At 46.8% G+C, this 25,632-nt stretch overlaps 2 protein-coding genes across 4 annotated transcripts; one reads left to right on the top strand and one right to left on the bottom strand.

Moving 5' to 3' along the window:
- Positions 1–112: 112 nt before the first annotated feature.
- On the bottom strand, positions 113–21,206 carry GGA3 (golgi associated, gamma adaptin ear containing, ARF binding protein 3). Of its 3 annotated transcripts, none has more exons than XR_012838265.1 (18): positions 21,063–21,206; positions 15,335–15,419; positions 14,506–14,581; positions 13,886–13,984; positions 12,973–13,096; positions 12,013–12,116; positions 11,391–11,471; positions 10,039–10,176; positions 8,945–9,026; positions 8,339–8,455; positions 7,086–7,349; positions 6,356–6,423; positions 5,632–5,954; positions 4,840–5,105; positions 4,485–4,654; positions 3,654–3,764; positions 2,759–2,866; positions 113–2,480 (listed from the first exon to the last, which is right to left on the bottom strand). XR_012838265.1 is itself a non-coding variant. In XM_075770627.1 (18 exons), the coding sequence occupies exons 2-18, from the start codon at positions 18,757–18,759 to the stop codon at positions 2,370–2,372; spliced, it is 2,259 nt and encodes a 752-aa protein (XP_075626742.1). In that variant the 5' UTR covers positions 18,760–18,880; positions 21,063–21,187; the 3' UTR covers positions 113–2,369. The 3 variants fall into 3 exon arrangements, 2 of the variants coding, with proteins under 2 accessions (XP_075626742.1, XP_075626743.1); XM_075770627.1 differs by lacking the exon at positions 2,759–2,866 and adding an exon at positions 18,720–18,880 and having other exon boundaries at positions 21,063–21,187; XM_075770628.1 differs by lacking the exon at positions 2,759–2,866.
- Positions 21,125–25,452, top strand: MRPS7 (mitochondrial ribosomal protein S7). The gene is made up of 5 exons (XM_075770629.1): positions 21,125–21,279; positions 22,226–22,417; positions 22,731–22,794; positions 23,701–23,868; positions 24,681–25,452. The coding sequence occupies exons 1-5, from the start codon at positions 21,167–21,169 to the stop codon at positions 24,900–24,902; spliced, it is 759 nt and encodes a 252-aa protein (XP_075626744.1). The 5' UTR covers positions 21,125–21,166; the 3' UTR covers positions 24,903–25,452.
- The last annotated feature ends 180 nt before the right edge of the window (positions 25,453–25,632 follow it).

Genomic DNA, 25,632 nt, shown 5'->3' on the forward strand with positions numbered 1-25,632 from the left:
CATTTTCGCTTAGTTTGGATGGTCTTGAAGTGATAGGGTGAGATTTAGGATTTCTGGAAGCAGCACTGGCCTCCATGAGCAGTCATTAGTAAGGGCTAGCCACAGAGCAAAGTAGGGAAAACAATTTATTTAACATGCAGCAGAACAAATGCATTTGAGATGTATATACAGTTACGGCTGTTCGGTATGAAGCAGGAACCTCACCCTACAGACAAGGAACATTCATAGTTTAATTTCCAAAGCTTTTAACAACGCATTTCCACGCAGCAAGACTACGGCATCTTTCCATTTGGCTGTACAGCGCGGGCAGCGCGCTGCCGTTAACACCAAGAACAAAACCATTCTGCAAACTTGTGCTCTGACTCCCTCAAAGTCACAGTGAGATTCAGACGTAGGCATCTAAAGCAGCGACACTCGCTTCCTCAGAACACGCTACATGACCTGGGCACTACCCCCATGCCTACTGTGTCTAAAGTGCTGGCAAGAACATGTCTGAGGCAGAAAGAATTCTCTCCTTGTCTCCTGTCCCAGTCCATCAGTTTAAAACTGCATTAAGGATCCAAACAGCACACCCACCCCTCTCGCCTGCCTCCTACAGCAGGGAGCTGACAAGGCTGGGCTCCTCACGAGCTCCACATCAGGCGTTTACAGCAAGTTACTTGGCCAAGATTTTATTCCACCTTCAGGGCTTCTACAACTGCCCGGTGCCTCTGATAGGACCTCAGGCCATCAAACCCGCTGAGTTTTCCACCTCTAGTGATTCTTACTTTGCAACACAGTAAAGAAAATTCAACTATAAATAACTCCAAGCTGCATTTGCTGTAATGGGTTTTACAGCCGCCATTAATTCCAGCAGCTCCTTCTCCTCTGGAATTTTCTTCCTACAGTGGGCAGGGCTCTCCTCCTCCTGATCTTCTCAGCACCTGAGCAGGCTGCTCCCACTCACAGCTTGGTAAGAGCTAGAAATGCCGAGCTCAGTGCCCAAGGACTCTCCCTATCTGTGCTTTTGTCAACGGATGTTAAAAAAAACTCGTTAATTTAAAACAGTCTGTCTCAAAGCTAGTTGAGGCACTGCTTGAGATTGGAAATCGAGAGGGTGGAGGAAGAGACTGCTAGAATCAAGTTTTGGGGATTTAAACCTAGTAAGACTGTAGCTAGAGGGGTCAGCTCTTCTGCCCCACCAGCGCAGAACACTGATCTCCAGCAAAACCGCTTTCCCCTTTGTGGGGACAATTGCACTTGGCCACTTCACACAGGGAACAAATGAAACAGGGCATTAAACCCAGCGCACGCTTCGTCACAGCCCAGTGGAGCCTTCTTTCCTTTCACTGCTTGTTTCTATTTAGATATCCTATAGCTCAAATATTTACATCTTGTACATCATTGTACTCATCTCAATAAAACACAGTATTCAACTACAATAATAATACTGCCTGCACGAAGGGACGCGAGAGGCATTTCTCCTTATCCCTGGGTTCAGCCACTGCACCTGATCAGTGCTTGTAAAGACACTTCTGCGCTCCAGGTGCTGTCCTCCACCAACACCGACCGCTCCTTTCCAGCCCTGTCTACCTCCTCATGACACATTTCCTCGTTTCCCCACACTACGGAATGCAATGAAGGCAGAAAAAAAATAACCAGTGTAACCATTCACATACAAAACTCAGCCCCATCTGCCCCAAACGGATACAATGGGGAGGCAGCTAGCAGTATAAAATAAATATAACAACTAAAGATACAGCAGTGTGGCACAGCACAGAGCGAGGGTCTGCTTACATCGGCCGTTGGGAATGAAGCAGCGGAGGGGGAGGAAGGGAGCTAAGTGCCATTTCAGTGTAAAAAATAAGCATTCCCTCATGGAGCCAGCATTATTGCTCAACATGCTTAGCAGGACCGGTCTGGCACTGAGGAGGTAAAAGTCTGAGGGAGGGCACATGTAAGGGCTCTGCGCTGAGGAAGCTCATGGTGGCATCATTACCCCACCGGTCTGTAGGTATCTCCAGACAGCAGTACAGGAACAAGCCAACCAAATCCCCTTCTGCTGCCAGGTCTCCCCTCAAAATACGGTACCTTCAAGTTTAATAGAGTGGAAGATAGAACCAGATTCACCCAGAGGTCAAGATAAAAGCAGCCAGCACTGCCTGTTACTGGCTGCCACTCAGTTCACGCTTGGCATAAATGTCCCAGGACCCCTTCAACGTGGGGCAAAACATTCTGGACTAAAGCTACAAGCAGAGTGGTCAGGACATGTAAACAAAGCTGAACATCACCAGTGGATAGCATGTGCGTCCCTCCCCACGTCACATTCATTCCAGTCCCGTGGGATCCTTTCCTGGTCCTGTCACAGAGTCTCTGGCAGTGTCCTAAGGTCATAGATTCCCCCACTGCTCTACCGGGGGAAACTGATCCACTTCGCCAACCTCTGTGCTAGGCTGGTCTCCCAGTGTGAAGGTCAGTCTGTACCTCAGCCTCACTTTCTCCTGCAGGAAAGACAAAACCCAAGAGCGACATGAGAACAACTCCTGAACAAAACGCTGTTACAGCTCCACAGAGCGTGCAAGACTTCTGTTGCGCATAGCAGCAGGAAGAGGGCCAAGGTAAGTTCATGGAGTAGTTCAGCTATTTAGCAAACCTGAGTTATTTACCTTACTTTTTTTATACCACAAAAGCTTTACTGCTTAGCATGGAACAGGAGGAGAAAAGCACGAATGACCTGTGGTAACAGTTTACACAGACGTCGTCAGCACCCACGGCTCACCTGCTCTCCAGTGAGCCTGAAGAACACTGCTGGAATAGTTCAACATTTTCAAAATTAAATTCCTCATCATGTGGAAGAAGATAAAACACTTCCTGCTCTGCAAAATTCCTAGTAAAACAGTAAGCAGGAGATGGAACCAGTCCTTCAATGAGGGGATGGAGATCCATTGAAGTTTTTCAATAATCCAGTAAACCCCTCTGGCATGTATCTTTCTGGATCAAAAAGCTTTCAGCTGATACTTTAAGGACCCTTTTGCTTTAATTCTTGAGTAGTAACATCTTGATTTTTCAAATAATTAGAAACTACTTAGGCATACAGCTTTATCAAGCAGGCTACTTAAATGAGTAAGTACAGCAAGGACAAACAGCTATTCAGAAAAGAAAGTGTTAACCACATTGTTTCACTGGTCACAGGTACATCCTCAAAGAGTAACGGAACAGACATGACCTGACATTTGTCTGTTGGTTCGGGTCTGACAGGCTACAGCCTCAACACAGCAAAACTATTTCTACAGTACCAGCTAATTTAACATCAATCTAATTAGCACCAAAGCCAGGCAGTTCCAGGCAGTTCCACTCCACAAGGGAGTCAGACAAGCTCTGATCACTACCCTTTAAAGCCGAGCCTTATACAACTGTTGCTCTTTTGCTGGAAGAAACATACAGGTCCTTCTCGTACCTTTCCTGGCTGACAAAGTCTGTTAGGGAAGAGACTCCGTGCAGCCTCCCCCCAGCCCAAATCCAACCACCAACGTTACGCAGTAACCACCTCTGGAGGGCAAGTTAGGAATAAGCACTGGTATCTGCTCAAATGTTCGGTTCACCCCACACTGTAGAATTCATCTCACATCAAATTTGGCTGACAAGAACAGGATAAACCCTGCTGCCCCTCTCACCTTCATAGGATTCGCCAGAAGCATGACTTGGGTGATGGCGGCAGGCGGCTGGATGGGACTGAACGGAGACAGCTCTGTGCCAGAGGGTGGTTGTAACTTCACTTTCATGGACTGCAAATGAAAAAGAAAGCAGAACCTCAGGGATTATCTCCTACCTTGGGGACAATGAAAGATGCTCTACAGCTGGTGAGATAACAGCACACGTCCAAACTGAAGAGAATCAATCCACATGCAAGGATGAGGAAACAAAAGCCAGCCCAGCTCACACAACATGACAGAACAGGTAGGCTGACAAGTCGGTCCAGAGTAAAAGCACTGGTCAGGTGAACACCAACAGCACCTTCCTGTGAGTTATCTTCTGTCAGAGGTTTTAATGCGAACACCTTCATGATGATAGGCAGATCGTGGCTGACATTGGGCCAGTTTTCAAAACACAAGCTGGCCATCCAAAATTATCTAGGTGCAGTAAGACCAGAATGGAACATACTGTCAGATTTAGGATGTCTTTTACAAATTCTGATTCTTGAAGACCTCAAGGGCGGGCTCTATCCACGTAACAGTCCTGTCATCATGCTGTCTGAGCCACCTTCATGAACAGACACAGCTGGACTGATCTTAGATAGCAAGAAAAATAGAACAGTAACTACCTGCAGTTCTTGACTTACCCTATTCACTGTTTTCTGCCTCTGACAGCTAGCTTTATGTTTTGGAAACAGGCAGAACACAGCCTATAGAAAGGTAGAACCAGGCTGTCCCAAGTCCCTGAGTTCATACCCAGGCCTTCCCAAAGGCAGTTTCATGTTGCTGTGGGTCTGAGCCACGCATCCCTACCTTCGGCACAGCAGCCTGCAGCACAATGTTCTTCACAGGAAGCGGTGCCGTGTTCAGCATCGAGACTACGACGACTAGCACATCCGACCTTCCCGGCGGGCACTCCCTGGCAAAGTGCAAGAGGATTCGGAAGCCGTTCTTGTCATAGGCTGTCACCGGGAGGGCACTGCCTACCGCAGAGAGAGAAGGGGACAGGAATGCAGGTTCATGCTGCAGAAGATGATCTGTAGCAGCATTAAGCAATCTGACTGTTTGGCTGGGACATCTCATCCTTTCACTCTACTTCGCAAGCTCTGTCAAGAAGCTTTGCTTTCAAAAAATGTTCAGAGAAAGGTGAAAAACCTGATTTACTCACTGGGTTTAATGGATTCCAAAGGAACATGGACATTGGCCAAAGAAATTTCAGGTGCTTTCATGGGACTGCCTTGCTGCTGGAATGATGCTGGCTGGAAGAGAGGACTTCCTGAGCCAGCAGTACAGCTGCTTGGGAAAGGAACTGGAGGGGCTGCAGGGGCAGTGGCTGGCAGCCCTGAGGATGCTATTAATGGGGCAGAGGCGATGGTGGTTGGCAAAGTAACCCCAGGGAACACGGAGGGTGCCGCCATGCCTTGGGTGGCAGTCCTGCGAGAGACACAGAAAAAACACAGGAAATTGAGCTGAAAGCGAAGCAGGCATTTCACCACAAACCCAGAGATAAGAGCAGATCACAAGGACAAAGGAGTGGCCTGGAGCCAGATTAAAGTCCGTGATTATTGCAGTCTCGTGTAAGAACTACAAGAAAGCGGTGGTGGTAGGGTCAGGCATCACTTCTCGCAGTCAAGAAGTAAGCAGAGTCCCACCTTGGCAAAGGTGGGCAAGGCTAACATGGGCAAAGGCCTCTGTACCTGAGCAGTCCATTCCATGACACACCGCACGTGTGTATCAGGCAACAGCAAAGCTGTTGTGCTCTAGCCAGTAATGCCTGCCTTTCCCTGCCGGAGGTGGGACCCTCCTATTAGCTTGTAAACTGAAACTCTCTGAGAAGAAATCCCAATCACACATTTCTACCAAACCAGAGAGTTGAAAGTCTGCCTCTGAACCTGTGACGCTGCAGCAATATTGGCTTTCTAACCGCAGAGACAAAGCGAAGCCCAGGACTTTTAGTTACCCTTTGGCTTCTTCAAGGAGTTGTCCCAATGCATCCATCTTATGTGACATATTGCTCCCCACAGATGAGCTGAAGTACCCAGGAGCAGCTGGAATAGTCTTAGGGGGCCCTGCAGGGGCAGCCGGTCCAGCAGAGAACACAAATGGTGCCGAGTTTGGTGCTGGGATGCTGGGAGCTGTCTGAGAGGCTGAGAAAGCAGAGGACAGCGTCACTGATGTTCCACACGTGGTCTGTGATGTGTGATGGAGAAGAGGGTTCCCTGCAGAGTTGCAAGCAACAGTCACCGTCTTCGGATTAAAGAAATCCAGGTCCAACTGGTCGTTCTGAAAGAGAGGACAAGTAGATGCTCTAACTCACTGCTACCCCTTGTTGTAGAGATGGCACTGTTACAGAGGGAGATAGATTTACCGCAAAAACAGGTGCTGGGTGGCAAGCAGCAAAGTCTGTGGCCTATGTCAGGACTACATCTGATCTGTAATTTAAGCAAAGGAAGTGCTAACATCATGGGGGAGAGATGGGAAACTAAGAAAGCCAGGTTCAGGGATATCTACTCTGTTGAGACACAGCTATCCCAGATTTTAGGACTAAGTCAGACTTCCCCTCAGGAACAGCTGCCCCTCTGCCTGTATGCGTGATCATGTTTCTCCAAGGTGACAGGGTGTGTCCTGAGACCTCCCGCAATGACAATCCCCCCCTCCCCTTCCCCCAAAACCCTCCTTTGTACCTCAAACATGCTCCACTGGTTGTTTTCTGAGGTCTCCTTCACTGCTGCAGGGGCTGGGTCATTCAGGCCTGAAAGAAAAAATAACAAGTAGGTGACTGGAGGAGAAAATGAGTTAGGTGGCATCCCTTGGCAACTGTTTCAGTGCCATCAAACTACTTGATTCAGCTCTGCCAGAGTCCAAGGACCTGATGAAAGCCTGAAATGGGCTGCAAATCTATGATGAGGAAAAGAAACTGATGGCATCTGAAGCTGGCAGTGACCCCCTGCACAGAGTTCTTCTAACCTTTCCTGATTCGCAGTGTGCTCTGGTATTCACATCTGGGCTCCAGAGACAGGCATTCTGCAGGCTCCTATACGCAGCCCCTCTAAGGCACCTTGCTCTTTAGCACAGCCACAAAGTCAGGGATGAAACCTGTACCAAACTTCAGCCTGCACGTCCTGCACATCCAAGCACCTACAGAGATCAGACTGCAATTACACTCAACTGTTATTTCACTTACAGCCTACTTTGGGAAGGTCAGAGTTTTTAATACTGACTCACTGACTGATTCTTATATCCAGGATGATGCAAGGGAGCATCCCCTGGACTTCTCTAGAAGCCAAAGGCATCTCATGCTCCTTTTAGGCATGCCGCATGCGCAGCCAGCCCTCACACTCACACTGGAAGAAGAAAGCAGTCTTTGTTAGGCATGGATTGAGTAGCTCTTTTCTGGACCCTTCGGTGTCTTACCTAAGCACAGAAGCTCCTCGTCCAGCAAGGAGAGGGAGTTGGCCGTGCTACTCTGCTGAGCGGGTGCGGCATCCACTTGGCTAGAGGAACTGCTCCGCAACTGCGCAGATGTCTGGGGAGGAGGTGGGAGAATGGGGATTTCGGCTGGGGCTACTGTGGGGGCTGGTGCCAGTGTGGTGGGTGGCATTGGAGGTGGCGGGGTGCTGGTGACATCCAACCCAGCAAGGTCGATGAGGGTGTTGAGATTACTCATGGAGTTACTCCCTGCAGCAGACAGAAGAGCACTACTAGGAAAGAAGGCAAAAGGCTCAGAGCAAACCCAATGTACAGAAGAAATTATCAGAGAGATGGTTTAGATAACACAGATCCTCATTTAATCATGGCTTATGGCTCTCTGTAACGGAGAAAGCCCTCATGCTTTCCACCTAACCACTTCCTGTCCATGAGCTACTTACATCAACCCAGATACTTAAGAAATTTCTAGCTAAAAAGCAACATCTGCTCCAACCACTGCTCTTCCCCAGTGCTTCTTGTAGTGTAATTCACAGTCTTGTCAAAATCTTTTGAGCTCAGATAAGACTTTGGGAGATCCTACAGAATTACAATAAATGAAGGCTACTAGAGAGCTGAGGAAAATTCATCCTGTCTGGATCTAGAATTCCCTTCATGGTCTTGTCCCAGTAAGATGCTGTCAGGCAGCATTATGCATTCCTCTACTGCTCTCTCTCCATGCAGAAATGTGTAAGTGACTCCCAAATGGTAATTCTGCCACACACGTCCAGAGCTTTCAATGGTGAAACTGAAGTGTAAAGTGGGCGACTGGCCTAAATTCACAAATGGAATTGCTGGCAAAGCCAGCACCCCTGGCTTGGCTCCTACTCTCCTGCTATTGTCCTTCTGATAAAATTGTCCTCTTCTTACACGTCACCATTAAGAAACAGGACAAACGTGGAGAAGAAAACGTATGAGAACTTCCAGCCACACAACCTGTTCAGATGCAGGTTTCTACTGATGTTATCAAAGGTTTCAATAATATGGAATGAGGAATGGAAAATGCAAAGCTGCAGCACTGTTGCTCGTGTCCAGAATTGTCTGTCCACCGCTTAGGAGCTGTCTTGTCCCCCTCTGATTCACAAACTGTTGGCCACAAGAACCACCAATAGCCTACTTCACCACAATTTATAGGAAACCCCATCCAAAAGACTTAGAATTGGAGGATTCAAAATTAAACAGTTGGCTTCCCAGGAACTCACCTTCCACTACAGACATCACAGGGAGATCCACTTCACCATTGATCACTTGCCCCTCTATTATTTTTTTATAGGAATTTATCACACGGGATAAATTGTCACTGGCCTGCAGAATATCCCCTACATGCAAGAGAGATAAAAATGACCTCCAAGACTTTAGTAACTCTGCTCCCACTAATGCTGAGAGTACTTAGTTATCAACTAAATAAACAGCAAGAAAAAACATAATTATTTGGCTATAAGCTCCACTATTCTCTGTCTTTGCCATGCTTCTCTAACCAATACCCTGACCTTTCTAGGTCCATGCACATTACAGTAACAATGAAACGATGAGTCCAAGACTTTGTTCCCCACAGCAGCTCCCTTCCCAAGCAGCAGCTGTCCCCCATGATTCCCCCCAGCCTCCCTAACCACCAACTCTACTGTTAAGCCCTTGCCTGAATTTAAATGATAAGCATAAAGAGATAAGGATCTTGTCTTTCATCTGTTTGCTTAAAGCAAAGTGTATCTACAGTGAAGAGGCGTCTTTACAGCAGCCACTCCCTTGGCAAACCCTTGCACAGTCACAGGTCACAAAAGCAATCAAAAAAGAAGCGTAGCTTCATTTACCCAAACTGCTGTCATTATCCTCAGTCTCACTGGCCAGCTTGAATAACGTCCGTCTTTTGGTTTCACACCTTTCATAGAGCTCCTAGGAAGACAGATTAGGACAAAGGGTTTCATCAGCCACTGTCAGCAATACCCATCAGCACAGATTGACTCCCCAGGCACGCATTGGAAAGTCCAGAATAGAGAAACCAGTCTCCCTGTGCTGAACATGCCAGCATGGCTGGACATCCCAGCCCTATTAACAGAACTGTGAAGCATTACATTAGCCTGCGAGTCTAAACACAACCTGCGTTTTCCACACAACATCTCTCAGTCCCCTGTCACATCAGCACTTAAGGCCAGCTCTGGTCAAAAGAGATGTTTGTTCCTTGTATTACAGCAGTCTCTAACAGCCTGAGGAAGAGCAGAACTGTTCTTCAACAATTACACTTCAACTGGGCTGCAACCACCACTCGCAGTGTCTGCAACCACACAGAAGAATGGTGGCAAGAAAGAAATGTTTCATAGAAACAAACTGGTTTCTTAAGCTTCTTACCAACGTTTTAGGAGCTTGTTATTAAAAATGAGTAGTTTAAACTTTTTAAATTAGATAAGGTGTAAGTCCTCAAGGCCCTGGGCCTATCCAGCCATCCCTGGTGGCTGTTTTGATTTTTACCATCTTAATGTTCTCCCAACCTTGTAACACTAGCTAAAACTCTTCCTTTGAAGGGGAGGACATATCTTCTGCCTCATTCAGCCTTTCATTTATTCATTCACAGTAGTGTAAGGGACACTTATGATCTGCAATCAGTGTGTCCTAATAAGAGCAAGAATTATAAACTGCAGCTTCTTGATTCCTCCACGCTGCATCTTTGGAGAGCAGCCGTACCTCACATCAAGCATGTGCAAAACCAGGCTAGTACCCACTGAGTCCTTTAGTGAAAGGTGTTAAAAACGTGGTTATTTTCTTTCCTGCTGTTTCCAACAACTGCTCTTGTTTCTTGCTGTTGCTCTCCATTTTACTGCACTGTTTGTAGTTCTCTGCAAAACTCAAGTCTGTAAGAAGAAAGGACTGACTGCAGGATTTCTGGGAGGAAGGAGCAGCTCAGACCCACCTTCATGAGTTCTCTATCGGCCTCTGATGAATCCTCTTTGCTGTAATGAACCAACATCTCATTCAGTAGCTTCACGTTGTTATTTACTTCCTCCAGCGTGTGCATGCGTTTTGTCACTTTTTGAATCCGAGCCTCATCCTTCAGGGTGTAAAACACAGACATGAAAAGTGAGTTCCCCTGTAAAGGTCTAGGGTATCACAACAGCAGGTATATCTGTAAATCATGTCAAGTAATGGCTATTTAAGGTTAAGCTAGGAAAAAAACCCAAACAAGTCAACAACAACCTCTCCATCCATGTGAAGCTTTGCTTATTCTATTATCTTTGCACCAACACTCTGAAATTATAGAAAACACCATATTTCCAAAAAGTCTCATTAAATAGACTCTAATGTATAATTATACCACTAAAAATAGAAAAGTTCCCAAAAGTTCCTTTCTGACCTTTTCAGAAGGATTTATTTTTTTTTTCCCTGGTCACTTAATGCCATTTTACAAAAAAGATGTGTTTGAAGCAAAACCTTTACTAGGAACAACACGCACTCTCTGGTAGAGAATCTCCACCCGTCTCTAATTTGAGATTCCAACTAAAGATGAAGGAGAGTCTGCCCTGGGGACAGGAGAAGCTCAAATGGAAACATTGCAGTAACTATACATCCTCTTCAGTCTAGAAGCTATCCTTTTTTTCTTTTTTTTTTTTTTTGCCAGAAACACTGAGTCATTTCCTGGACTCCAGGGTTTTTAATGACTGCCATGGGTGGATGCATCACAACTCTACAAACAGGAAGGTGTTTCCGTAAAGCTTGCTTGTGAGAAGACCCAGTCCAATGACTTGGTCCTCAGTATCCAGGGGTGGTACTGCAATGCTCCCACCAAACCCTGACATGAAACACCATCTTGAGTGATGAGAACGTAGTTAATTACAACAAGGGGCATTCAATCCTTGCCCCTTCTTGCCCTGTCCTCAAGCAGAGAGATCAACTGCAGACATTTTCGTGATATAAACATCTCCCAGTTGTGAGCTGGAATCAAAATTTCAACACATTCATATCATACAGAGCCCTATAAGTCATTAGATGGTACTGCCTTTATGCTGGTAACCACAGGGACTAGATGGAAGTTGGCAGTGTCGTGTGTTTTAAAAAATAATAAAAGGTTGAATGTCACTGATGGTCAATCTCATTCAGTCCCCACAATTTAACTAAGGAACATACTAATGCAATGCTCCCAGAGCCTCAAAAACCCAGGTGCTGCCATTCACATGATCCTAAAGCTCGCCAACATTTTGGAGTCAAATTGCTTAAAACCTGCAAACCAGCCTGCAGACTGGGACCAATCCTACAGGAACTTCTTACCTCTTTTACCATGGATTTTATAAGCTTGTTGGCCTCCTGTAAATCATCTGGGTTTTTGCTTTTCAGCAGTTTGGCTAGAAGCTGTAAGATGAGAAGAAGATATTCAGGAAACAAATAAAGACCCTTTGGCAAAGGGAAGCAGCGAGAGGAATCTAAGTGAATGAACAACTCAGGGGAAAAGAGATGCAGCCCACTATTACAAAGCTTATGCTGCTTTCATAGCTACAGCGACTCCAGCGGGAGTCATTTATGGTTTATTATTTTATGTGAGTTGCTGCATTCTTGCTTCTACAGAGGACATATACTGTAAAATCTCAGAGACTTCTGACACTAGGTAATTATTCCTCCCATACATAATTTCTGGTCCTGTGTGTGAAACATTCTCTGCCTTCTAGTATTACAGGAGAGCACTTTAACCAGGAATCATCTCATAATGGTAACACAGAGAAGGCCTGAACTGCAACTTCAGGTTAGGTAGGTGGACAAAGTAGTCATATTCGAACCAATGGGTTCTGTGAAAGTACACACCACCTCCCCAAAAACAAAAGCTGTATTAGCAAACTTCCCTTCCTTGTTCTAAATCACTTTTCATTAGTGATTATGATACAAGTCTTCACTATACCTTGGATTTTTCCTCATCATCAAACACAGGGTTTTTGGGACGAGGCGGTGGAGAAGGAATCAGGGTTCTGTCCGCAGGAATCACAGGATCAAACATAACAATCCCTGAAAGCAGAAAGGGAACCCACATGGGTTTCCACATGTAGTCACACCAGACAGTGCACCCAGTTATTCACAGGCTGCTATTAAAGCAAACCCCAGCAACTGTGTTGCCATGTTCATGCTGCTCCTCTAATAGCTCAGGATAATCAACAGCTCTGCATTTTTGTCTTTCCCCCTTTCACATTAGCTGTTGAACCACTAAGTGAAGTCTCAGACAACCCAGCTTTGTGCAAACTCGAGGGCATGACATTTGTTTGTATAAATGAGCTGCAGAGGAAAGCAGACAGCAGTGCAACATGGGGTGATGAGCAGACTCCTAACCACAAGTGGGGAAAGGGCAAAGCATCCTGCTTGTTCCATTGTCAAATCCCTAGATTTGTGCTCTACCTCAAAAGCTTCCCTGGAACCAATTTTTCTTGTGTTGAAGCTGCATGTTTCTCAGCAGCTCAGTGTTTTTTCACTGTGCCTACACAAGAAATGCGTATCAGTTGAACTAAAGGTACAATTGTAAAGTCATCTAGTTAAAAGAACACAAAAGGCTACATGGAGGCTCTTATTTTGCTTTAAATTAGACTTGTTCAAATCACGTAATAACTACTTCCAGAAAAAAAACCTGAAAAAAAGCCCTGCAAACCAAAACAAAAGTGTTTGCAAGGTGTTTAATCTAGTTAAAAAAGCCAACACAACCCAGCCCAAGGCATTTAAATATAACGAGAAGCTTTTCAGGGAATTTCTCCCTTGTTCTACCTCCTCTTAGAGGCTGCCATGACCCCATGTAATTAGAAGCTGTTTATTTTCTGACACTCTTGCTTAAAGCACAGACTGGAGAGAATCCATGAATGAGCAGCTGACTTCCTACCTTGTCGTTTCAGCATGTAGTAGGCATCCTTGATTTTGGATTCTTCTGGCAGTGCCACTGTCCAGCTATACAGCAATTCAATGACTTTGGTCTTCACCTTCTCCGAGACCCGGTCTCCCAAGTACTAAGAGTGGGAAAAAGATTACAATTTTCCACATTCCTCATTTCTTTTTAAGAATAAAGTCCAAACCCAGAGAAGGTGAGTTCAGTGATATACACTAAAAGTTATATAATCCAAGTTCCAAGATGCTCTAAGATACATCTTAAGAGGAAAAAAAAGTTCCTTGAATATATTTGAAATAACAGTAAAGAGAAGCTTTGTGATTATCTTCAGCAAAAGAAAAAGCAGCTATTCTGTTGGTTTCAGGATTTTGCTATTTAAAAATTAGAGCAATACCACCCCCCACACACTGTCTTATGGGAAAGAATTTGGAATACTTCACTGCATCGATCATGCCTTGGGGTGCCTCTGTCTATTTTTGCTACTTTAAACACTTGCTGTGTTGAGGGACTTAGCCAGGCACCCTTTACACAGAAAGTCAGCAGCAGAGTGAGGATTAGAACTCTATGGTGTGCTGCCAAGTCTCTTGTTTTAACTTCTGCATCGCAACTCTGATCCACTGATGCTGGGGTTTTGTTTATTTTTTAAAAAAACCCACAGCCCAAGCTTTAGAAGCCTTTGAGTTTCATGAAGGATGAGAACAGTACGGAAGCTGTATACTGATGGTAAATAAGTACAACTTACTGAGAAAATAGTGAGCATAAAAAAAAAACCCCAAAAACTTACCTAACAAATGCTCTTGAATATAGGCTAGTAAATGTAATGAGCCAGACAGAGCACTGCAAACATTTTGGATGTAGCTTACAGAGGCCAAACAAAAAGTAAATACAGCCATAAGACTCAGGGACTAACCTTTGGAGACACAACTTTTATTAACTCGTTTAAAAAGCGAAACTTCCCTACTTCATTATGAAATCTTCTCCCGCAATTCTTCATACAAGCTTCCAGCACCTGCATTCAAGTAACAAAAACAGGGGCTGAAATGAACAGCAAAACCCTACAGTAACAGCGTAGCTGTGTCCTGCTTATAGGGGAACTGAAGGACCCGTGTCGGTGAGACACGTATTCCTGCTCTGCGATACCAGCACGCATCCCCCAACTTTAGGGGTGACACATAAAGAAAGGCGAGTCTCCCACCCTCAGCTATGTATACCTGGGTCAGTTATCTCATCGCTAGGTCTCATGACAACGAACACAAATCTTACCCGAAGATAACAAATGAAAGCAGCTGCAACTAAATCAGAGTTATTTCTGACTGCTTTATTGCTACTGAGAAATCTGGACACTTCAATCACATAACTGTGCTCCCTCTCACTGTCCACTCCCTCCCAGCAGAGTGGAATCAGGGCATTCAGCCCCAAAACTAGCCCCAGCTAACCCCGCTGACACACACTGTGCACCCCTTATACTCTGCACAGATGACATAAAATGATATATAACTGTGTTTAAGAGGAGGGGTAAGGACTACCTACTGTCAAGGCTTGGACTGCCTCCCATTCCTGTGGCGACTGGATTTTATGAGCCAGGAGCCTCACAGCTATCTGTGGCCTGAAACAAAGCAAATCCCCATTACAAACAAAACAGGCAAACACACTGAAGGATTTTCAGCCTTTCATAAATTCTGCTGTCTAAATGAGATGTCTTTCACATAATTAAAAGGAAATGCCATTTAGTACTTTTTATCTTTCCATCAGTGTACAAAGGCTAACAAGAAATGTTCAGGGCATCTTTGTAAGCCTGGGTGTTTGCACATATGAAAGGAAGCGAGGGCTGGTAGTCTGAGCCAGCAATTCCGGATTCCTCCTTGGGAGGGGCCAAACAACTCCCAGTACAGTCCCCAGCCCAGGAAATCACTTCATTTCTCTTGCATTAGTTTCCTTTTTCCAGAAGAAAACACGTCTTCCTTAGCTCACAGGAATGCTGTGCCCCAGGAGGTTTCTGGAGTTAAGCCTTGTAAAGATTTTAAAGACATGAAGCCCCATCAGGCACTAAGAGTTATAATCCCATTTTACAGACTGGCAAACAAAATAACTTTGGCTAGATGAGAACCCTGCAGCTGCAGAAGCTGACATTAGAGGCAGATTCAGAACCCTCATTTTCCTAGAGCTCAGTTTGTGTGTAAGCTATGCTGCCTTTCACAGAAGAGAAACCACACTTCACAGCATCTTGCTTCTTTTATAGCCAGATTTTCCTTGCAGTATCAGTATATAAAAATGAAACCATGAATTTTTGATGATCAAATAATATATTTTAAACTGTGAATGTTAATTTATTAAGTCCAGAGCTGTTTGGGACACCCACCCTTCAAGTTCTTTGTTGATCTGGTCACAGAATCCAATGATGTATTCCCAGTCTTCTTGCCTGTTAGATGGGTTAGTGGCTTTATCTATGGTAAGGGAAAGAGAACATATTACAAATCAAGCAAAAGAAACAGCATAAAAGGTCAGGCATTTCTTAGACAAGAGTATTTGACATCCACTGCCAACTATAAAAAAGGAGAAAAGTTCACACATGGTACGTCTGTTCAGGGAAAAGGGTGTGTCCAAGTGAGATAGCCAAATATCCAGCAAGAATCACTGCTTTCCAAAAAAACAAAACAAAACAAAACCCCCAAAAACCCCCAAAAAACCCCACAAAACCCACAAAACCCCACACCAGGTGCTAAATCTCAAGTACTTAGAAACACACTATTTTCATACTCTGAGAGTACAAGATAAAATATTTGAGCTCACACAGCTTCCCTCTGTCTGAAATGCTCTCTCTTTCTATTTGGCTACAACATTAAAATCCTTAAAGGCTCATACTTTCTACATAGGAAATTATTCTTGTATTCCCTGGGAGTTTTGTAAAAGTAAGAGCTGGAACATCAGTTGTTTAATATCAGTCATTTAGCATTAACACTTGTTTTTAGAGTGCCAGCTGATTTATTAGATGACTTAACATTTCTCCTGGGAATTATGAACTGAAATTTATTATTATACATTGAGTTCTTGCAAGTAATAAACACCACAGCCTGTTCCTGATCAGGAACTCAAAACCTATATGATCATACTGAGACACCTATACTCACTGGGCTACTTCAGGCTCCTGAAGGATCCTCCCTTGGGTACCAGGACCTTGCTTATTGGACTGATTGCAGAATAGTGAGGCTATCAGCATCTTTTTTTTTGTTATGAATGCATCTTCTCATGTATTCTACTTAACTCTGATGGAGCACTGAATTTACAGTAGACAAGACTCCTGCTTTAACCTAATTTTCCAGCCAAGATGACTGGACATGATGATTTTTCTTTCTTGTAAGGGAAGAAACAACACTCTGTAGCTATATAGGTAAGGGCTGCCACTTAAGAAGAATTCCTCAAAATTTTAATACAATGGAAATAGATACAGAGAAGAAAATATTGCTTAGCCAGATAGTATAGACCTGGGAAAGGGGGACAAGAAAGAAAAAAACAAAACAGCACACATCCCTGTACTTTCATCACAGAGGGAAGAATAACAAAACAAACACATGCTACATCACAAAGTGTCATTTTTTATCATCATTAAAACATATCCTTTTACCTTTCCACAGACAGATAAAAACAGCTGTCAGATATCTACTCTGAAACCTCACTGTCACAGTGCACCTTAGTCCTCCTACTGTGGCACTCCTAGAAGGTCTGTTCCTATTTTCCTCCTCACAAAAGGATAGTCGTAAAGCAATTTTGTAAACTGTTCCATGCATTGCACCTGCAGAGAGGGATCTCTGTGCCCGCTGCTGACATTCATGGGACCCTAGATAAGCAAAAGTCCAGGGATGACTAACTGTAGCATCACATCTTGTTGCACTAACTAAGCTACCAAGCTATTTTTTGATCTGAAGAAATTCAAGGGAGGCTTAGTTTATAATGCAGCTCCTGCAGAGCCAAGCAACTGTTCAAAGCATATGTGGCACTTAAACCTTATTACCACACTCACAACTGCTGAACACCCTGGAAGCATCATGAAACCATGGACTTACAACAATCTAAAGTCTTTTCATGCAAGTCAAATGGTATTGTGCATGGTTCGGTGCTCCAAAGCACTTCTGCTGCTCTGCAGGCCTAGATGAAAGAAATACGGTTCTTGGCTGGAGTTAATGGAATTTATTTCATAAATACAGGAAGAACACAAACAAGTAAGAACACTCAACTAAATGAACTCTTTGTTGGTTGCACATGCTGAAATTAGGAAAGAGATCTGGTACAAACAGGAAAATGTAACCAACATTTCCACATTCCAAATGTTAATTTTGAAGCTCTTCCGAACATCTCCAAAGATTTCTTGGAATGACACTGGATTATTTCACACTCTCAGACTGGGTTCAGATTCATCTAAGATTTTGCACCAAAAGCTCTTGCATGAAGACAGTAAAGTTTGAGAAGGAGAGAGAGATTACTGAAGGGAAGTTACAGTCCTTATTTCTAACACTCATAAAATCTCCATGTGAAAGCCCAGTTCATAAAAGTTAATAAGCTTGACCAGAAGTCCTGCCCTGGCTCTGGAGATTGATTGTTTGCAGAACAGAACGCAGCAGTGCGCATGGATAGCTAAACTGATTTGGATACCAATCTCAGTGCAGCCACATGAACACAGCATCCTAGGTGAGCTAAATTACCTTGCTTAACCTTATCAGGACATCTCTACGTGAAGCTGCATCACGTCTATGAAGGCATAACCTAAAATCCTCTATTTTTATGCAGAATGCTTAAAACATGGGCAGGGAGCTCCTCTGCACTGCCTTATAAATATGCTTCAACCCTTACACAAAAGGATTCGTTCCAGGAAGAAGAGTTTGGTGCTCTGGAATATCAAATCCTTGGCTCCTCTGTTGAAACTGCCAAAAAAGGCCCACTAGGTACTGGTTATAAAGTTTGCTTTCAGGAAACACTCATCCACCAGGTCCCATCCTGAAAATCCTATTTCACATTGGCAACCAAGTGAATCTGAATTAGCAACCTGGGAACAAAAATCTCAGCCCCACCCCAGTCCTGTCACCATATCTGCCTTAGCAGCTTTCAGACACCGGTGCGCTTCAGACACATAAAGTTGCTTCATACTTGACCTAAGTGTCAGAGTCATTCAGCCCTCCGTTGCTCTGCTAAAGTCTGAAATGCTAATGAGTCAACATTCAGATACATCATTAGATCTGAAACAAAGGTTCCTATTTTCTCCATAGAGAAACAAGGTTGGAACACAAAGAATCACAGAACATTAATTGACTGGTAATGAATGCTCATATTTTCCTGGGTTTACTTCTCTATTGAAATGAGACAAAAGCCATCCCAACAAAGGGTTTCCCCAAGTCAGGCTTAGCATATGAATTGCGAATCTCCAGCCCAGGCATGTCCAGTCTAACAGTTGGATTTTGTTTGTATCCCCGGGAAGAGAAGGAGAATGCTGACCCATGACAATACAAGGAAAAAAAGATATAAAGACAATCAATATTTTATCCATCTGCATCTACTAACACAGCTGGACATTGCCTAAGCCTGACACGAGTGTGATACAATACGCTTCCTTGTGGATGCAGTAGAAAAGGCAGTGCGACAGTCAAAGCATCCAGCTGTGTTTGTACAAGCGACATTATTTTCTAACCTCCTCTTCTATTTCAGCTAAGTGCAGAAGAAGAGCCTGCTGGCAGGGAGAAAATAGAAAGGATCACCTTCTCTCATCCCAGCTGCCTGAAATGAGGCAGGAGACATGAAGATGCTAGATCATCACTGGCTGAAGTGCAGATCTTGCTGCAGTATTAGGACACAAGGATGATGTTACTTCATGGGTCTATGACTCCACATGATGACAGAGACAGGGCAGCATGGAAGGCTGCATATCACCGGTACAGAAAAAAGAAAAAAAAATCATTGGCAACAAGAAACGTTCCATCTTCCTGTGACTGGGAAGTTGGCTGTGCTGCTGAGCAATTCTGGCCCTTCCCTTTAGTAAGGGCACAGCAGGTGCACACCCTCAAGGTTAGCATCAGACACAGCACAGCTCTCTGGCAGTTACAAGAAAAAAAACCCTCAGGAGGCCTGGTGAAAGCATTCAGATGCACCAGCCTTTCCACTCTGCCTCCCTGTTCTGCACGACTCCTCTGGTAATTTACGTACACTAAATGCTCTGTGCTCCCCTACAATGGGAGGAGCACTATAATCACACCAGCACAAATCACTGTAGCAGTGACCAGGCATAAATGTATCCTCTTAAATGAGAGCGCAACACTCAAGCATTGAAAAATGTGAGCACCTCTGCAATCAGGCTCACTGCAATATTTCCTACAGTGAGTAAGGCCTTTGCAACACTACCCTTTAGCATATGTTCTCTGGTGACAGAATATCCTACTGCTTGGCCAAGGGAGGTAACTTCTCTCTTAACTTCCACAATTAAAAAATAACCTCACAAAACAAAGCGTCAGGAAGCCTTCGAGGCTATACAACCTAAAATATCCTTCCTACTAGAGATATTTTCACACACAAACTGAACTTGGTGAGTCAGTTCTCCTCAGAGAAAGATTAAAAGGAAGGGATGTGGGTGTTACTTCATGTGTCTCACTGGCTACAATTAAAGATATTGACAAACTGTGGGAGTTCAGAGGAGGAGCAAAAACGGTAAGGGGACAGAATGGATTGATCTAAAATGAGAGGTAAGAGCTGAAAACATCATTTAGCCAGTAACTCCTATAATAGATGATGATACCACCCTTTGTGTTTAAATTTCACATAACAATACCAAGAAAAAACAAGAATTATTTAATCTTGTTTATGGAAGGATAACTCCAGAAAAGTACCAGATTTTATACTCCAAGGTATTTAGGGTAATGACCATCTTCTGCTCTTTGCGTAGTGCCTGACTACTTAGGAACTTCACTCACTTCTGTAATCAAACAATCAACTATCAAAAAAAGAAGAAAATCTAGGCAACAAGCTAGTGACGTGCAGGATAGCCTCCCAGGGACAGCAGCAGGAGCCCCTGTGCATGGAATATATGAAAAACAATTAGTGTTACGACTGATTCATTCAAGAATCACTTCCTGATCCACCGGCGCTGGGTTGGGATCCTGCAGCGCCAGGTTCTGTACAGCCAACAGCCCGACTCACGGGCAGCGCGGACAGACCCACAATGGGGAGATACTCAGCAAGGGCTGGGGGTGAACATGACTGGGTTGGGTTTTTTCCCTTGTCTCTAACATTTAAGATTCTGTGATTAAAAAATACCTTACCTTGACAAAGGATTTCTAAATATTCCAGTCTGAATGGAACGGACATCCATAACTCCTACCCTGAAACTCCAGCCAGGCATAAAGCAGAATCTGTCTGCTTGAAAAGCATGGTTGTATAACATAGGAATACAATTTATTTGGGAAAGCCCTACAGTTCTCAACCTCGTGAACAGCGCTACGACTAACCAAAAACCAGGCGAGGGAAGAGAGACAGCAGGGACAGACACGTACCATGAGCCTTTTTGGTCAAAAAAAGCAGCAGCCTTGCAGGTGCTGAGCAACATGAGCTACAAACCTGCCCATTCCTCAACACCTCCTAGTAAGCAAATTGATGATTAACAGATCCAAACCGCTGCTGAGCCCCTACAACCACAGCCCTGCGTCTCTCCTTCACTGATGCTGTCTGGACACCGGAGCCCACCGGGAGGAAGGGAGGCCTCAGCCCTTTCCCCCCCCCCCCGCCCCGGAGAGCGCATCCCCGCGCAGGCGGAGGTCTCTGCTCCGGGGAACCATCCCCAGGGTGCTCACACCCACCCCCCGGCCCCTCCAGGAAGGCACCGTCGCGGCCCCGGCCAGCTCACGGAGCCTCCGCCTCGCTGAGGGGGGCGGCGGGGAAGGGCGGGAGGAGGGCTGCGGTGAGGCGATGGGATGGGCCCGGGTGGAGGGGCCGGGGCTGAGGGCGGGCTCAGGCCGAAGGGAGTGCGGCCGAGGGGCGCCGTCCGGGAAGGCTGGGGGGGGGGGGGCCCGGGGTTGAGGGGAGCGGTGCCGAGGGGGGCCCGGGGTACTCACTCAGCCACGACTCCAGGCTCTCCCCTTCCGCCTCCGCCATGTTGCCGGCCCGGCCCCAGGCCCCGCCCCGGCCGCGCGAGAGCCGAGCGGAGGGCGGGGCCGGGATGAGGACCGCCCCCCTCCGGCAACGGGCCTCGCCCCGCCCCGCACGCGGAGGGAAGATGGCGGCGCCCAGCGCGGCGGGGCTGAGCCGGCGGCTGCGGGCCTGGCTGCCCCGGTAAGCGGGGCTGGGCGCTGCCTGAGCTTCGCCCGGAGACCCCCGGGCAGGGTGTGTGTGGGGGGGAGGCGTTCCCTGGGCCGGGCCGCACACGGCTTAGCTGTTTTCTGGGCTCGCGCGTGACGCGCCGTGGTGTTCTCTCGCGTGGGCGTCTGTGCGACAAGCGCCGTGGGGTGTCCGCGGGGCTCGCGCGTGGGGTCCGTCACGGGTGCGCGTGCTGACGCGCCGTGTCCGGGGGGGGGGCGGGCAGGGGTGTCGGTACCCGCCTCGCTCCTCTCCGGAACGCACCGAAATGCCGGTTCCTGCGCCGCCAACAAACACGGCTCCGCCTTAACAATCGTGTCCCGCTCCCGCGAGCGCAGAGTAACGGTTATCCGAGCCACGCGCCACCGGGGACCTGACGGCGTCAGGCCGGGGGGGGCTGCTCCGTGGGTACAGGCAGGGTCCGTGGGTACAGGCAGGGTCTGGCGGGTACAGGCAGGGTCTGGCAGGTACAGGCAGGGTCCGGCAGGGAGGCAGCTCCGTGGGTACAGACAGGGTCCGTGGGTACAGGCAGGTACTGGCAGGGAGGCAGGGTCCGTGGGTACAGGCAGGGTCCATGGGTACAGGCAGGGTCCGTGGGTACTGGCAGGGAGGCAGCTCCTTGGGTACAGGCAGGGAGGTGAGCTCAGCACTGCCGTCCCACAGCACCTCGAGCTGCGGCCTGGGACTCCCCACCCGCCCCTTTGGCGCAGGGATCGCCCGATGGTTTTTGCAGCAGAACTGTGGGCCTTGGTGTCGATTTGTGCCCCTGGCTCTGCTGCAGCCAGGGGAGCAGCAATGGAGAGGAAGGCAGAGATGCCCCTCGAGTCTGACGTGTCCTGAGATGTGTTCGCATCCGTCCACGTCGCCATCGCGATATATCGCCTGTGTCAGTTGACAGCCCTCCTTCTCTTGTTCTTTGCAGGCTGACGCAGGTGAGGTGGAGTCGCTACAACCCCAATTTTTTAGAGCCAGAAGTGAACAAGGAACTGTATCAGAAACCTCCAGAGGAGCTGTCTGAGGAGGAAAAGGAAAAAATGGAGCTTAAGGCTGTTCGGCCCATAAAAGCAGCTCCTCCCACTCTCTCCAGCTCTGTGTTCAGCGACCCTATGATCAGGTCAGAGAAAGCATCAGCTCCTCCTCTGTTACAGCCAGGTTCCATGGAGCCAAAACGCTCGGGAGCTACGCTGTCCTCCTCAGCCTTCGCTTGCTGCGCTGCACGTTGCCTTCTCTTACAGCACAATCCCTTTATTCAGGTTAATCTTTTCCCACAAAGCCAGTCCATGGACTGACAGCGATTAGAGATAATTACAGCAGATCTAGCAGCACCCAGGCTTAACCATGGGAACAAGACAAGGCGGGGGGGGCTTATTTCTGTGGGTGGTAAAATCAGAATTTAAATCAGGTCGCGTGTGGCTTTGTGTTTACAGTAAATTCACCAATATGATGATGAGGGATGGAAATAAAGTGCTGGCCAGAAGCCTCATGGCTCAGGTGAGACCTCAATGTTTCTTCCCACTATTACGTTAAAACAATACAAATGGAAGGCTGGGACGTCAAGCCCGCTACAATTGGGAATTACCAGAACTCAGGTCATCTCTGGGGTCCTAACGCATTTCCCTCTGCGCACACAATACTCTCACCATTAGGTACCTGATCAGACGTACATTTTGTACAACCTCATTCAGCTCGCAGAGCAGGTGGCCGCAGCTTAATGGAGAACATGCTCTTTCCACTCTTCAGTGTCTCTTGGACCTTATGTAGAATCATAGACTCATTTAGGTTGGAAAAGACCCTTAAGATCATCAAGTCCGACTATTAATCTAATACTAGCAAGTCCACCACTAAACCATAAAAAGCATACCCTCAAAAGCATAATTTTCTCAAAAGATCTTCCTTTCAGCTCTCTTTCATGCCTTATCTTCTATATAACTTGCCAGTGAAGTCCCATAAATGTGTTGCGTATGACACAGCTTTGACCCCTGCTCTGACGTACCGTAGCTGGCATTAGCTGGTCCCATCTGGTGTGTTCCAACCCTTGAAATGGGGACACACGTTGCCCAAATGTTCCCCAAGTAACTGCTGATGCCTTGTGACAGGAAAACAGGCAGGCTCTGGGCTCTTGAGTCTGGGCTTTGGAGGGGAGGATGCTTAGTGCCCACAGACCAGCATTCCCGTCTCCACCTCCTTGCCCCAAATGCAACGTCCAATAAAGAGACTGAAGATCTGGAAGAGGGTGAAGTAAAACTTGAGAGAATCCCTGACTGACCTGCTGCTTACAGAGCTAGAAAACCAGCTGCAGGCTCATGTGAAAATGGGGTGCTTGTAAAAGTGATATAACTTCGTGGAGTGGGATAATCCATCTGCTCTGCATGTCTCCTTTCTTGTCTTTGTCCCAAGACTCTAGAGGCCGTTAAGAGGAAGCAGCTGGAGAAGTACCACAAAGCTCCAGAAGATGAGAAGGAGACAATTGAATGCAACCCTTATGTCATTTTCCACCAGGCTCTGAAAAACTGCCAGCCCATCATTGGGCTCAGCAGCATCACAAGAGGAGGCAAAACCTACCAGGTGAGAGGGGAGGAGGCCTGGGAGCACATCTGGTCGGGAGAGAATTTGCTAGGGAGGCAGATGGACTGGTGTCCACCCTTTCAGCTCCAGCTTTCCTCTCTTGGAAAGAGCCACTTTGCAATCTGGATCAAAACAGCACCTAGGAAACTGTCCAAGATCAGGTCCCCAGCCTGTAAGCACGGTAACGTCTCTGTCGGCAGCGGTCTCTGACTAGATGAGGAGTGCACAGCAAATGTTGTCCAAGGAGATGGAGATCAGTGATGGGCAGCAAAAGAATTGGTAGTCCTGGGACTACCAGTCCCATCCTCTCTGCTGCATCATGTTGCTTGGGTAGAGGCCCCAAAGCCCTGGGGAGGGTCAGCGTAGCGGAAGAAGTCACTGCAGTGCAATATTTGAAACTCGAGCAGAACCTGCGTCTGAGTGTGGGCTCTGCAACGCTCGAGACCTGATGGAGAAATGAGATGTGGAGGCATGTCTGTCGTTCAGTGCGGGCAGTGGTGACCATCTCCAACTCCTGCTAGCACAAACCAGCCTGGATCCAGCTCCCCAATAGCCCAGAAGCCCTTCAAAGGCCAGTGTCTGCCAGCAGGACCCAGAATTTCCATTTTGGTAGCAGTGGCCGTTTTCTATGGACAGAGGAGGTGAAGTGGCACAGGTCAGCTGTTGGGAGCTGGTCTTACTGCTGAGCAGCACGCTGCCACTGGAGTCAGAGCACGGTGTCCAGCTGGACCTGGACCTGTATGGCTGTTGGAGTACAGCAGGTCACTGCACTCTCGCAGCGTGATAACTGTTACAGTTTAAACCTTTCCCAGGTCCCGGTCCCGCTGAAGGACAATCGGAAGCGCTTCCTGGCCATGAAGTGGTTAATCACCGAGTGCAGGGAGAACAAGAACCGCCGGATGCTGATGCCTGAGAAGCTCTCCCAGGAGCTGCTCCAGGCCTTCAACAACGAAGGGCCTATCATCAAGAAGAAGCACGTGCTGCACAAGATGGCAGAGGCCAACCGGGCTTATGCCCACTTCCGCTGGTGGTAGGGACTCTGGGCACGGGACGCGACGCCCCCAGCCCCATGGCATGGTGAGCAGAGCCCCAGGGCCACCCGCCTGGGAGAGGTGGGGGAGAAAAGGGAAAGGTGGAGGGTCCCTTCCAGACGGCTTCTGAACGGAGTCAGGGACAGCCCATCCGATCCCCATAAAGTTCATTTCCTTTGGGCTTGTTTGGGTGGGGAAAGGGGAATCTGAAACGTTACTGACCCCTGCACGGACGATCTAGTTACTTCACAATCACTTTCCTGTGAAGAGAAGCCTTAGATTTTTTTCTTAGAGCAATGCTGTACAAAATAATCTTCCACTTACCCGTTCCCAGTGTCTCTGCTCCTGTAATCAGCAATGGTTTTCCCTTTTTGGCTGCACAGCTAAGAGCAGAGCTGGATTTTTTCCCATACCGTAACCAGCCTTAGTGTCATTGGTACAAAAGGCAATAAAAGGCCCTTTTTGATTTTTGGTTCTGACCATCAGCAACATTGTCTGCACAGATTTGATGGGGTTGTTAACAGAAAAAAAATAAAACCAGTTTTATGGAGAAGGTTTCTTGATTCCAAACCTTTGTTTCTGTTGTTTGAATCTCACACCGCTCCGTTCTAGCTACCCTGGTTGTGTAAAGCCACACTGACACCCTACACTGGAGGAGAAAATGAGTATCGCAGCCTTAAGGCTTCAGTCGAACAACTTTTAAGTATTGTTTATAGCTCAACAGCTGCGTAGA

The sequence above is a fragment of the Balearica regulorum genome, chromosome 18, assembly GCF_011004875.1.
Source record: "Balearica regulorum gibbericeps isolate bBalReg1 chromosome 18, bBalReg1.pri, whole genome shotgun sequence".
NCBI classification, from domain to species: Eukaryota; Metazoa; Chordata; class Aves; order Gruiformes; family Gruidae; genus Balearica; species Balearica regulorum.